The 13,268-nt window shown below is 53.0% G+C and overlaps 3 protein-coding genes across 3 annotated transcripts; 2 read left to right on the top strand and 1 right to left on the bottom strand.

Moving 5' to 3' along the window:
• Nucleotides 1-666: 666 nt before the first annotated feature.
• Nucleotides 667-1,377, bottom strand: CSUI_007307 (flagellar associated protein; the record flags this gene model as incomplete). The annotated part of the gene is made up of 1 exon (XM_068067454.1): nucleotides 667-1,377. The coding sequence occupies one exon, from the start codon at nucleotides 1,375-1,377 to the stop codon at nucleotides 667-669; it is 711 nt and encodes a 236-aa protein (XP_067920572.1).
• Nucleotides 1,378-3,884: 2,507 nt separating this feature from the next.
• CSUI_007306 (uncharacterized protein) lies at nucleotides 3,885-6,815 on the top strand (the record flags this gene model as incomplete). Its single annotated transcript, XM_068067453.1, has 6 exons — nucleotides 3,885-3,890; nucleotides 3,911-4,206; nucleotides 4,589-5,193; nucleotides 5,508-5,657; nucleotides 5,989-6,227; nucleotides 6,468-6,815. The coding sequence occupies 6 exons, from the start codon at nucleotides 3,885-3,887 to the stop codon at nucleotides 6,813-6,815; spliced, it is 1,644 nt and encodes a 547-aa protein (XP_067920571.1).
• A 3,267-nt stretch (nucleotides 6,816-10,082) lies between these two features.
• CSUI_007305 (proteasome pci domain-containing) lies at nucleotides 10,083-13,118 on the top strand (the record flags this gene model as incomplete). Its single annotated transcript, XM_068067452.1, has 4 exons — nucleotides 10,083-10,950; nucleotides 11,482-11,706; nucleotides 12,144-12,300; nucleotides 12,640-13,118. Coding segments are annotated over exons 1-4 (1,023 nt in total), but the record flags the coding sequence as incomplete, so codon positions are not given.
• Nucleotides 13,119-13,268: the final 150 nt, after the last annotated feature.

Here is a 13,268-nt window from a genome sequence, read left to right as displayed (position 1 = left end):
TCAAGTTTCTGGCGAAACAGCTGTCGTTGCGGGTAGCGGAGAGATAGGGCGGCACGTAGCCGGCAGAAAGACTAGAAGTGAGAGCTGGACAGGCGGGGGTGAAGAATCTATCAGCAGACTGCTACCAGGGTTGCGCAGGGCCAGTCAGTCCAGACCAGCCATGGCTAAACCTTATGAACCCGAATTTCAAAGCAGTGCATGCTGCAGACCTGTTTGGACTGCAGCCTACATACAGCCTCGTAACACGGGATGACTGAAAGAAGACGCTATTTGCGTCTTAATTTGCTTCCCTTACGTACTGAGGTTACTGAAACAGGCGGATTCGCCGTGCGGCTCACTTTGAGGCAGATCGCGCACCACCGTTGTACCCTGCTGTCCACTCGAAGCGAAGAGACAGGAGTGTGAAGCAGAACAAACACTTGTTAGAACCAGTCCCCAGAGACTCTGTTGACCAGTGTCCTTAATGTCGAACGATCTAGTGGACGACAGAAGACCACGGTTCAAGCAGGGTTCACTACGGCAGGCCCAGAGCAACGACGAGATCGTACGGACGTGGCATCTGGGAGAAACATAAGAAAGCGTTGAGCTGCGCTAGATGAACGGCCACATCGCCTCGGCGCCGGGACTGTGGTGGGGCCGCAGAGGAGCCGGAGGGTGGCGTCGGAGTCAACCAACGGAGAGGTCGTCGTTGAAATACAGGTGAATAGTCGGTATATGCTCATTGGGATCGATGAGTAGCTCTTTCAGTCTGTCCTCATCGTCCGCGATGCCGTTTTCTTCTAGCGTCTTCTTCATATCCAACGGTTTCCCGAGTCTTTTCCAGGTGTACGACTCCGCGTGGCTGTTCTCCGTTAGGTACCTCGTCCGAATTTCCTCGATAGTGTCTTCAGACGCCACCTCCAAAAGGACTTCGTGTTTTGCCAGCAGGTTGTGAATCCGGATCTTCCGTGATTTTTTTGTTAGCTGCCCGATCACGTATGTTTCATCTCGCCACCAGGGGGTGCCGATGTTGGTTGCCCACTCAGCACAAGGGTACGGTGGCGGGACATGAATGAATCGTCCTTGGGGAGTGTACGGCTGGTCAATCCCTGTCTCAGGGTCGATATGCCGTTTGGGATCACGAGTCTCTTGATCAAACCAGACTGATATATCGGTCCCGGCTGCTGCAATCAACGGCAACGCGAGCTCGTTTGAGTGTTTCACCAGGAGTGGGGTCAGATCTAGCACACGGCCGAACAAGGCGACCCAACAGTCGTAATGGGAACTGTGGCGGGCAACGTCGCTCATGGTATAATATCTACATCTGGCCACTTGTTTTGCCACCAGTCGAGGGTCCACATCTTCGTAGTTCACTTTTGTTACTGTAGTTTTCAGCATTGTAGGAAACTAAACAAGATATTGATCTCTTCTTGAGCTGTAAGAGCTTTTCTCTTGCGGGGTTACCTCCCATTCGGATAGGGTCAGTTGTCGACGCGACAGCTAGTTAGCGGTTCTTCTTACCCTAACGGGAAGCGGTCATACCGAACGTGTACAGACTCGGCTCGCCTGTCCCAAAAGTATTGGGAGCAAGATTTTTCTTCTCCGTTGAATTCAGCTGCAGCAGGTGATGGTCTGGGCAGTCTGAGTGCTCGTTGCATTCCTGGGAAACTGCCTTGTTTACTTGGTGGCTTTAATGAGGGGTTGGGGGGCGAAGGAGGTCGGGATATCCTGGGCTTTGCATGCGGGTAACGAATGAAAGCTAAACGCCGCCACAGAGTTCTAGTGATACAAACCGCAACATAGCTGAGTGAGGGACCCAATGCAAGCCGTGCAGATAAGCTGGTATCGTAGCTGAGGGCCGAAGGAAGGCCAAGTGAGAAAACACATCATATGCTGCCTTTAGTGTGGTGGTGCTGAATAACAGTAAGAGCAGACCTGCTGCAGGAACGTGCATGTCTTGAGTTGGCTTGTTAGAAGGAGGGCTCAGCGAACGACACTCGCAACCGTAGGCAGCAGATAGTGTGCAACCCCAACAAGCAAAGTCCGGATCAGTGGGTCAGCGAACCGGCCTCACCGTGCCCGTGAACGAAGTCGCCGACTCCTTCGCGGCTTTTGAAGCAGCTGAAATTGGTCACTGACAGCCCGACAATGTAATTTCTCGGACTAAGTCGGGATGGGCTCAGCGGCCGTAGTCAGGGGGCATGGCAGGCAAAGCAAGTTGCACGAGCGAAGAAATGCAGAATACCCTTATGCATCAGGCCAGGTCACGAAGCTACAGTCCTATTCCAAAGTAAAGGTCAAGTCCGTTGCCCAGGCAAAGTTCCTCAGTCGGACAGAACACAGCCAGGTCTCAAGAACAAAATTTGTCACCGTGAATGCCTCTCCTTCGGGGTCCCTGTCGGTGGGCTGCAAGAAACAGCGAGCTCACGCGGGAAAGGTTTGTTGACCAAACCCTGATACATACTAGGTTATGCAACACCTGTCGGCATACGGCCCCCCAAAACACGGGGTTGAACACGCGTAGTCTCTGCTGTCCCACGGGCGATAAGAACGTCACCCCCCCGTAAAACAGGCGACCCGTGAAATGGAAGCGGGAATACTCAGAGGTCCGGCAGCAAGCAGTTCCGACGGCAGGCCTCCTCTATGAGTCGTCGCCACGCTACTTGCGAGCTGCACATACACCCAGGCTGCAGACCGTGAGCATGCCCGGCAGTAGAAGAGCAGACGTTGCAACTATAGAGAAACGAGAGGCTCGCTGGCTGGACACGCGCCCGGGTGCCATTTCACACTTTCTGTCAAAACGTATCCGGAGCGTCTCCGCCTCACCCTAGACGGTTCGGGAGGCCCCAGAGTTCGGCGTGTAGCTAGGTATTTTTTCTGCGGAACCCTCCTGCGCCTTCTGTCTCTTTTTACTACGGTTGTCAGACCCGCCATGATTCGGGGTTAGTCTCGGAATACTTGGAAACGACTCTACGCGTGCGCTCCGCTTCCTGTGCATTCCAGCACATCTGAGCTTCCAGAATAGTCCTCTGAACAGATCTGCCAGAAAACATTGCTTAGGGAGTCGCCTTCGGTGGCTGACAAGGGGCCGTCTACGTTTCGGTCGGCACCGCGGGCTGTCTATGCACGCTGCCTGGACCTGTATGAAGCGATTATCTACAGCAGAGCCTGCGACGTCCTGGCCCTTGGTTCCTTACTGTGCAAAAGTAAGCCAGGGCAAAGGAACCCGTGACGGCTTGCTGCTTTTGTGTGTTTCAGTCGAGCGACCGCCAATGCATAGGGGAGGAATTCACTTGGTCCAGCTCGCAATCTCTTAATTTTGCTACGTGAACCTTATTGTGGTTAGCCCGCAGATCCCACCTGCACGCAGACTCAGACGGTCTGGGCCTCGGAAAAAAAGTACGGATATATCCATGGTCTGGACGCTCAATCACAAAGGAAAGATGGCTTTGCGTCCCTGTCTGCAGGGAGGACATTCTCCCCTGTCTGCTTTGCGGACGTCCCGACGACACCTTCCTCTCTTCCTGCTAGCTCTACTTTTACTTGCACAGCCCGTCTGCTTCGGTAAGACGAAGACGACACATACCTTCGGCAACAACGTCCTCGAGGCCTCCCCGGCCCAGGGCCTCCAGGCAAACGAACCATCCTTTTTGCAGGCAACCCCCAAGCCAAAGGCCAAGGTACGCATTGCTACCTGCCACGAGATTGGCAGGGTAGAAGAGAATGGGCACATTCAGCTCCCATGTGAGCACACAGAGCCTTACTTTCGCGGCATCTCCTGCAATGAAGCATCACAGCTCGGACTTCCCAGTACAGTAGTCATCTCTAACCTCTCCACAGAGTGTTCGACCCCTCAGCTGGAGGACCTTTCTGCTGGAGCCGGGTCGAAATCATTAAACGTGGTGATGCTGGTGTGTCCACTTCCTGTCAGACTGCGTCCCTGAGTGACATTTCAGAAGACGTTGCTGCCGAGGATTTAGTGAAGTGGGCAAAGGACCCTGCAAGCAAGGGACTCTCCCCATCGTACCCCGTGGACTTGGTATCATGTGGTGACAACATTGAGGCGATGCTGTACAGCAAACACGGCGGCCACTCAGGAACCCTTGAGACAATCCTTCCTGCGTACAAGTTCCATGTTGAGAGTTATCAGCGAAGTCGAAGAAGCCAGAGAGAGTCCATGGTGGAATTAAAGCAATACAAATCCCTGAAAATGCTCTTTATACAGTGGTAGGATTCTCTGCAGTGTGCTATATGCGCTCGCTTGCGGCTGGCAGTGTGACCGAATATGCAGGGGGCCGAGGTCTTTCTAGTCTCACCAAATCCGACACCCAGACTAGCTACCGAGAATGGAAGACCTGTACAGCATTTCAAGAGAACCAAATTTTCTAACTGCGCAGGCTAAAACCGCGCGTATATGCATTGTCTTAGTTTCATGTGTGCGCCCCTGGAACTTTTCACAGAGGTGCAAAGCTTCGCACCGCGATAGACAAACAGTGTCCAGTGCATCACCGCACTCAGAAAAGGAGAGCTGAGCATGTACAGTTTCTTTGTCACATCTCGGCGCCCGGTTGATTACTGAAGCTGTTTTAGTGCTCCGCGGTGTCTGCAGGATAATGCCGTCAGAGATTTTTGTGACCCCGAGAAGTTTGTTACAACTCGCTGATTCACCTTTGTATTTGTGTACTCGCAGGAATGCCGAGTTTCTACAACCGACAGCGTGGGAGCTTCTGCAGCCTGTGATACCAACAGACGAAAACAAGGTTGATATAAATCAAATCGGCGCAATATTCGTGACGCTCCAGGAGAATAACGGCAGATCGGAATCGGAGCACAAGTCATTCCTGAAGAGGCTTGTTGCCGGGCTCAACGCTTTAAGCCGACATCGTACGTGGAACCTGGAGAGTGCTACTTTCGTCGAATTGAAGAACGTCATTGGGACGAAACCGACTGCTCAGGGTCCTAAGGCTAACCACCAGGCTATGTACTTCGTCGGACGCTCTCACGTGCCGAAGGCAGCAATCGACGAATGCCAGTGGGCTCTCAACAAGCGGGAAAAAGGGTTCGTTGGGATCTCTGTTGCATTTGCCGACATGGGCAGGGTCCTTGTTCTGGGGTCTCATCTCCCGACCTCGAAGGAGAACTCCAAGAAGGTTGTACAGGAGATGTTTGATCAGATGGTCACACAGTGCACTCCGAAGGAATACAGATCGGAAGGTCAGCAAGCAGTGTCTGGATCTTCCTCCCTTTAGCAGCTGAAATGGTTTCACGGGAAAAATTGGGCGGCGCGCACTATACGGCTGTGGCACATCAATACCTCGCCGTCGACGTCTCGGCTTTGCTAGGCATCTGCTTACGAGCGTGTGGACACATCTGCACTTCTTATCACCGTAGAGTCGGCACACCTGCAGTGTGCCCGCGTTTATCCAGCTTGATTCATTCGACCTCTTCTAAAACACCAGCTGGCATCGGCTACCTCCCTAATCACACACGGCGCCGCTCACTATTGTTTTGGTTTTGTATTCGCTCAGGTCTCGGCTATTTCGGAGGCGGAGTATACCTGCTAGGCGATTTCAACAGCCGGTTTTCGAACGAGTCAGCACAGAACATGTTCGAACACCTCAAGGACAATTCGGACTACAAAGACCTCTACGAGCTGCCGCCCCCCGAAGCAGGCGCGAGTACGCCTCCTGTTTTTACCATCGTTGTATTTCTGCTCCTTGCGGACTCGCTATCCCGTGATACCAGCGGTGTCGGTTCCTCCTTAACTCCTCTCCGTAGAATCGTATATTTTGGGTCGAGCTGAATCTAGAAATTGCCAGTGCCGCTCTATCTAACATAGGAGTTGCTACAGGAGGCTCACATGGGTGCTTCCCTAAGCCCTGCACTAGAGACTCAAAATGTGTGTGCAGGCCCGGTTCCGCGTGCTCTGACCCTAGCATATGTGGGCACTGGAGAAGGCCGGACAGGCCGACGTGCTCGCGTCTTTTCTGTCCTTGTGCCACGACGCAGCCCCGGAGGCGCAGAAGCTGAAGCACATTCTGGACTACGACGGGAGCGATAAGGAAACGCGGTTTGCCCCCCTGCTGTGGGCCGTAGATACTCTGGGAGGTTCTAATGAGGTCGAGGGCACCGACGGCGACATTCGCACGACTTTCGTGAATAAAGGGTTTGGATTCACGAGTACTTGCTACGCGGGCGCCTACTCGTACAGCTGGAGGAAGGGGTGTAAGCTCGAAAAAGTTCCGAAGGTGAGCGTCTTGCAATTTGTTTGGACCGCTGCCGGCCGCTGCACTTCACAGGTGTCACGAAAGGTTCTCGGAGAACTGCGGCACTGCGTAACTAAGTGCCGCCTTCATTGAATTCTGCTATCACTTTAGTAACTGGGTGTCCGGGTTCGCTTGGATCGAGCGTGCTGACAGTACCGGTACACTCGCAGTTTTGTGCACCTATTTCGTCGGAATACTCCTGTCTGATGTGCGTCTCCACAGCTTGCTGAGTTGACCAAGAAGTGTCTAAACCCTAAGTCTGAGAGGAAACCAAGTGACACCGGCTTTCTGGACCGTCTCGTTGTCCGCGTTGTTCCCGAATCGCGATCTTCGTCTTGGAAGCATCATAAGCATTCTAGTCTGCCTCCTGTGGACGCTTTCATCACTTTTTCTGGACAGCTCATGAACCTCAGAAGCGACCATCTCCCGCAGGTGTTCGTGGTACAGTTGCTGAGGGTATCCCGCCCTCGTGATAGAGCACGATCCGCGTCTCCGATAGCGAAGCTTGCACGCCGCAAAGCAAGGATATACAGATCCCACAGCTTGGATCGTTCAGAACTGGATACATGACTGTGACTAAAGGACATTGTTTTACGTGCTATTCTGCATGACAGGGACGGTAGCACGCCCTAAATGAAAGACATGCGATGTCCAGCAGGGCTAAGGAAAACTGTTTTGTTTCTGAAAGATCTTCAGCCTTCACCGGCGCCTTGCACGGCTTTCGGAATCCGTACAAAGCGCCGCGGGTGTTCACACCCCGTTCTGACCCCCCGTTCTGACCCCAGTCAGTCCAGGGCTTGCATGGTCACGGGAGGGAGCTGGAAGACAGACCTGCATGACTGGAGGGGAGACTGACTCTGTTCACCCGTCAGAACCATAGTCTATCCGAGCTCTTCCTGTGGCACTCGAGTGCTTTGGATTGACGGGTGGGAACGCGCTTCTCTGAGGGGACACAAACGGAAGAAGAGCTGCAGGCTACTCTACTCTTGCGCTGAGGCTGGCCTTGAGTTCAGCCAGCCAGTTGTCCAAGCTGCTGGGTCCGGCTCGGGAAAGCAGTACTGTGGGTAGCAGCAAGTGTTCTGTAGGTCGCGGACTGCGTGGGGCGACCGACGTTTCAAAGGGCACATGGGCACCAGGAAGCCACTGGACGTCGGCCCTTGGGGTATTTCGCGGAACTTCGCCGCTGCAGGGTCACGTACCGGAGGACAGGATCGCGTCAGCGACAGAAGTACAGAACCGAAAAAGCCAGTCCCAGTTCCTGACAGTGACGGCTTGTGCAGAGGCAGGAACCACTGTGAAGATAGTGTGCTCCGGCCTACGACAAGGAACCGCTTATGTGTTAGCCAGGGATCATGCGGGCGCCAGGGCGTGCATCTACGATCTTTGTTCGTTTACTAGGCATTTCCGCCGCTACTACCTGTCGTTCGGCCCTGACGTACAGCCGCTGTAGGTTTGTGGCGAACTGGCCGGCGACTGCGCCGTCCTACCAGTGCTCGGGTATTGGGCAGCTCACCAGGACCAGCTGCTCTGTTGTTTGGAGATGCTGTCAGGCTTTTCTGCTGCCCCACCTATTCCTACCAAGAAACACTGTATTTGTTGGTAGACCGGCTGTTGAGGTGTCAGAGCAGCTCCCACACACTTCCCCGGGGGCTCATACGGCTCGCCCGGGGCCGAAGCTGACGGCTGAAACGGCAATATAGTCGCTGTAAAGCATCCAGAAAGCAAACGCAGATTGCCAAAACAGCTGTCAGCTTGTCGGCTGTCTTGGATCCAGCCAGCAGCACCGACTGCGCAGGCACATCTTCCGTAACCTTTTCGCTACCAGGCGTTACAACAGCCCACATCCTGCAGGCATGAAGTCCCGGGCAGGTACGGCACTGTTCTGGACGTGACAGTTTGCTTAAGAATTTGGCAGTTTAGCTAGCCACACGCGTAGACGTGGTAGTGTATGTACGACTACTGGCGACGTAACCACTACAAGGGCGAGGGAAACAATTGACTGCGCAGAGCGGCACCGGAGGTATTACAGGCACACAACCCCGATCCGATTCAGACTTGCTCTAAGTTCTGAGGACAGACGAGCTGCCGGTGGCTATTACACAATAGCTTCAGCCTCTTGGCACGGAAATCGACCCTTCTTCAAAAGGGCATCCCGCACCCAGTCGCCCAGCTACTCACAGAGATGCCACTCGGTCGCGCCATCACGAAGGCGTCGGCTCGCACAGCTGTAGTGGTCCCTGCGAGTAGGGACGAACTGCACGCTTCCGTTCTAGGCTCCGTGCTGGTTGTGTCAGAACGTTGGTTTTGTTCAGCTGGTGACCCTATGAGCTGTGAAGAGCACTCACGCGAGCGAGAAGGCAAGACTGCTGCTCGTCAAAAGAGTTTACCAGGAGAAGTCCTCACCAAAGAGGAACGAAGCAGTTAGCAGCAAGGTCGTGAGAGCAGGAGCCCTGTCCAGATTTTTTTCACTAGAGTCTCTTCAGCACTTACGCGTTGCAACAGCTCAAACTCTTCCGGTGTGAGGCCCCCTAGTGCCATAAATACCTGTATGGACGATCCTTTGTGGCTCTTAGTGTCTCCCCTTTCTTGCATGTCCCAGCCTGGGAGCTCGGCAGCTTACCAGGAACTGACATTCGGTTGTCTCTTGCATACCTGTTACTAGGGAGAGAGTAGCAGACACACTGCCTCACACGCCACAGAGCAGCCCAACTCAGAGTAACAGAGACACGTAACCAGTGAGAAGCACGTGCTATCCGATCCACCCGTCCACAGAAACCAGTGAGGGGGTATGACAGGGACGCTTTTGGAAAAAAAAGTGTTTGCCCGACCGGGCAGAGGCCTCATTCGTGGAAGCTGCCCCAAGTCGACGGAAGCCCGAAGCAGGAGCACGGCAAGTCGGGAGAGGTCGAAAGAACAGTGGCTTCAGCAAAACCGGAGCGTGTGAACACATTTGGTGCCTGCGCGCACCTGACGAATGCTGCAGGCGTGCCACATCGTGTTTGTTTCCTCTCGGCTAGCGATTCCTGTGCTTCGCACCATGGATATGGGGTCTCTTACAAAGTGCCGAGTTTGGGAGGGCTCTCCATGGCCTCGAGGGGGCAGAACGCGGACAGTCAAGTTTCCCCAGAGGTGCGCTCAGTCGTTGACCCAGACCAAGAATGTCCGTCCGCGTATCTACGCACGACGTTAAGATACTTTTCGGCACCACGCCAACGAGAGAAGCGCAACGGCACGACCAAACCTCAGCTGGTAAACTGGCAAATCCGGAGCTTGACGAGAGAGGCGAGAGCTGCAAGACGTTATGTGGGTCCTCACATCGAGGGAGTTCGTGATGTTGAAACGCGCTGGTGCCGGCGAGGACGTAGCAACTTTTGCCGCCGCCGTTGGGTGTCTCAAGGTGGGATATGCACGTCGCGAGTCAGGTGTGTGTGGAAGGAAATGTGTATGATTGTGATATAAGCGCCGTTTACTGCAGGAGGCGCCTCTTGTTTATTCGTTGTGCATATGCTGAAACAGAAGTCTACATTTCGGGATTTGCAAGCTTTGTGTCAGCAGTCGCACGCGGGGTGGTCACCCCATCCAAATATCAAGACAGGAACCAAAACTGTGCTCACCATTGGGGCGCGGAGGATGGTTGGCCTCACGTAGGTACCCAATCTCTTGTGGTGTCCAAGCGCGCTGCAGTCTCCTGTGCTTTTGTCAGCTAGTATATGCACATGCGCACCGAAACAGAAAGATGCTGGAATCAGCAAACAGTTCCCGTCACATGCGGTCTCGGCCTTAGGAGTACATGCACTGCCCCTTTATTGAGTCGGGGGATTCGTGGTCGTGGAATGATGGCAACGCCGAATTTTGCGAGACCGAAAGAGGCAGATAATCGCGTTGTCTGGCGGCTGAGGGTGTTGCGTGCTTTCTTTTGAGGGACTTATGATCTGGTGGACTGCCGCGTTTTCTCTCTCCAACAGCTCACGCGCTGTACGTCATCCGTCTCCCCCCCCACATTCACTCCAACAAGCCCATCGGCATCTTTTCACGCTACCTCATGAGACCATCATATCCGCTTACTTCGTCGTTGTTGTCGCTTCTTGTATCCATACTAGGCTATACCTTCTTCAGCCTGTCAACATTTGTGTTTGTTTGGTGGCTCTTCCACATCGCATCCAATCCTGGTCACGACACTCCGTCGGCGCCCGCTGGTGTATTGATTGGAATATTTGGAATGATACCTCATTACTTGGTTCGAGGATTGCTTTGAGGGTAGCTGTTTTTCGCACCTTCTTGGTTGCCCGACCTCTTCGTTTCTTTCATCACTCGTTGCAAAGGAAGGACCCCGAAACAAGCCCCAAGCTGCGACCACCTGGCTCCGCGTCACTTTTTCCTCGTCCGCCTGTTCGTCGATTTGCTACCGATACAACTGGAACCTTGCTTTCTAGTTCTTTTCCCGGCGGCTATTGTACAGATTTTCATCTGGGCTTGAAGTCGGCAAACTGTCTATTTTTTCTTGGTCTCCCTCGTCTCCTCCCATTAGTCGATTGCCGTCATAATGGTTGCTGCCACTTCAGAAACACCAGCAAACGGGGGGGATGGAGCGCCTGCGGCGTCTTCACCTTCCTCTCAAGGGGGCCTCGCTATGATAAAGCGCATGTCTCCATACTGGGATTCGCACATGACAGCTCCTGTATTGGACTGGATGGTGGAAAACGAGGTACGTCCAGGAAACCTTTCGACCCAAGGTAATCGTTACGAAACTCAACTCGATACAGCAAAAGTCGCCGTCCCTGGCCGTGCTATGTTTCGTACTTCATCTGTACACGACAGGATGTCGTATAGGTAGACATATGTAAGCGGACGCCACCTACGACGAAGCCCAACACGCCTTGGGAACCGTGTTTGTCCCTTCTCTTTCCTCCGTACTCTTACTTCTGTATAAAAGTTTCACGGGCCTTGGGCTTCTGTCATACTCTAAGAATTCGCAGTCACTGTGTATCTACCCTTTCCTCCACAGCTAGGTCGACTCACATTTCGTTCCTCGGATCCTCCCGCTTGAGTTCAATGAGAGAAAGGAGCGTATCCACGATTTCCTGTCTCTGCATTCCGTCCGGCCTCAATTTGCTAGGATCCCCGTCTATAGATAGCTTCTTCCAGGTCTGAACATAGTTTTGAAGTGTCGCGTATACATAACCTGTGATGAAAGTAGAAAGCAGGAGTACGCCTCTTGTTTCGTCTCTCTTTTTAGATGATAACAGCAGACGAATCTGAGAAGCTGAAAAGGGAGCTGTTGGGGGAGATGGCCACAACGCCAGAAGGCCGAGCTGTCGTTGAGGAGGAAATCCGAGAGCTGGAGAAGAAGCTGACAAATTTCAACGAGGCTATCGAAGCGTATAAAAAGGAACAACAAAAGAGAATAGGGGGCTACCCGGATCGCAAGAGCGTTGTCGAGCTTAGCGAATGGTGGACTACGGTACGCTGCATTGGAATGTACTCAAAGTTCATCCGTGAAGGCCGTGTATGATTTTGCATAGGGGAGGGACACTCTATGCTATGTTTCCCCAAGGACAGACGGGGACCGGTACGGGCTGCGTGTGCGTGATGGAGGGCGCTGCGAAGAAGCCGTTTCAGTCGACTACCCAAACTTAGTTGGCTCCTTTACCTTTATGATAGAGGGGATTTCCGCCTTGACTGTAGATGGGGCGTAGTATAGGATGATAGGTGGTTTATCCTTCAACTCTCACCGTGTTGGGAATGAATGAAGCCCGAGGAGATCCTCCGAGTCAAGGGGGAGATCGTCTAGTTCCGTTTTGAGAGTAAGCTGTAGCGAAGTTTCCTGCCTGGGCGTTCCTTTACCTCTCTCTCTTTGGCGTCCGCATTCCTTTTTGTTTCTCTTTCTTCTGCATGTAGAGCGCTGGCCAATCGCCTACCCCTCCTCCTTTGGAGATTGGCGTTGATGCGCTAGTTGTTCAGCTCGGGAAGCTACACTACAGCGTCCGGGAATACAAGAAAGCTGTTCAACAACTTCAGTACATGTTAACCACTCTTTATGAGCTTCTTGTCGAAGGTGAGAAGAGAGGAGATACAGAGTTGCTAGATACGTAGCTGCCCGTATTGTCCGTAGAAATGACTGTTATATACTCTAGGGGCTACATACGCTTCATTGGTTCGTAAAGCGTTGGGGCAGAGGCAGATCAAGAAACGGGCAAAAGAAGGAGATCGGGGTCACGTGGGATATCAATGCGGCTGTATTTGAGAGTGGGTGAATCTAGCATCTTCTTGCATTCTATACGAGCTCAGTTAGGTGCACGTATATCTTGTTCGAGAAAGCTGAAGGAGAGAGGGAAGTGTTTTTCTTCCAGAGTTCTTCAAATCCATCGCATGTGTTCCCCTGGGGTCTGTGCAGGTACAAACATTCATACTCGGATGGCATGCTATTGGGGTGTCTGCGCATCCATTATCTTGCTACATCAGCAAGGGGAGTGTCGTGGGACAGCAGAGGAAGGAGAAAAGAAAGAAGAAGAGTTGATTCAACAGTTAGACGGTGAAGACGAAGAAGGAAATGCTTCCGAGGAAATCGCTCGGAAAGCTGCCGTCGTTGAGGCTCATGGAGCCGCCCAGTGTATTCTCAAACTCGGAGACATCCTTGACCAGATTTCCGCGGCCTCGAATAACAAGAAAGATCAACAAGGAAACCAAATTTCTCTCCCCCCGTCTCTTGCTTCTCTCTCAATGAACAGGGAAGAACAACTCTTACATAGATCCTGGTTACTTCATTGGGCTATATGGCCCCTATTCCGATATTACTTCCTCGTCGTCCATACAAAACAGTTCGTACCGCGCAATCAGGCTTGGAGCTCTCTGATTGAATGGATGCTTCATGAAGGGTAAGATAGGCTGTGCTCTTCTAAGAGCCTGTCTTCATATGCTATACCCCATGTTCCCTCTCCCCCCCCCCCTTCCCCTGTCGTCGCCCAGAGAGAGGCCTGCGCGGGTGCCTTATTCCCCTCTAGGCTTTCCCTGCCCTTTAGGTCT

The sequence above is a fragment of the Cystoisospora suis genome, assembly GCF_002600585.1.
Source record: "Cystoisospora suis strain Wien I chromosome Unknown contig_3834, whole genome shotgun sequence".
In the NCBI taxonomy this organism is placed as follows: Eukaryota; Apicomplexa; class Conoidasida; order Eucoccidiorida; family Sarcocystidae; genus Cystoisospora; species Cystoisospora suis.
This window is presented reverse-complemented; position numbering and strand designations above follow the sequence as displayed.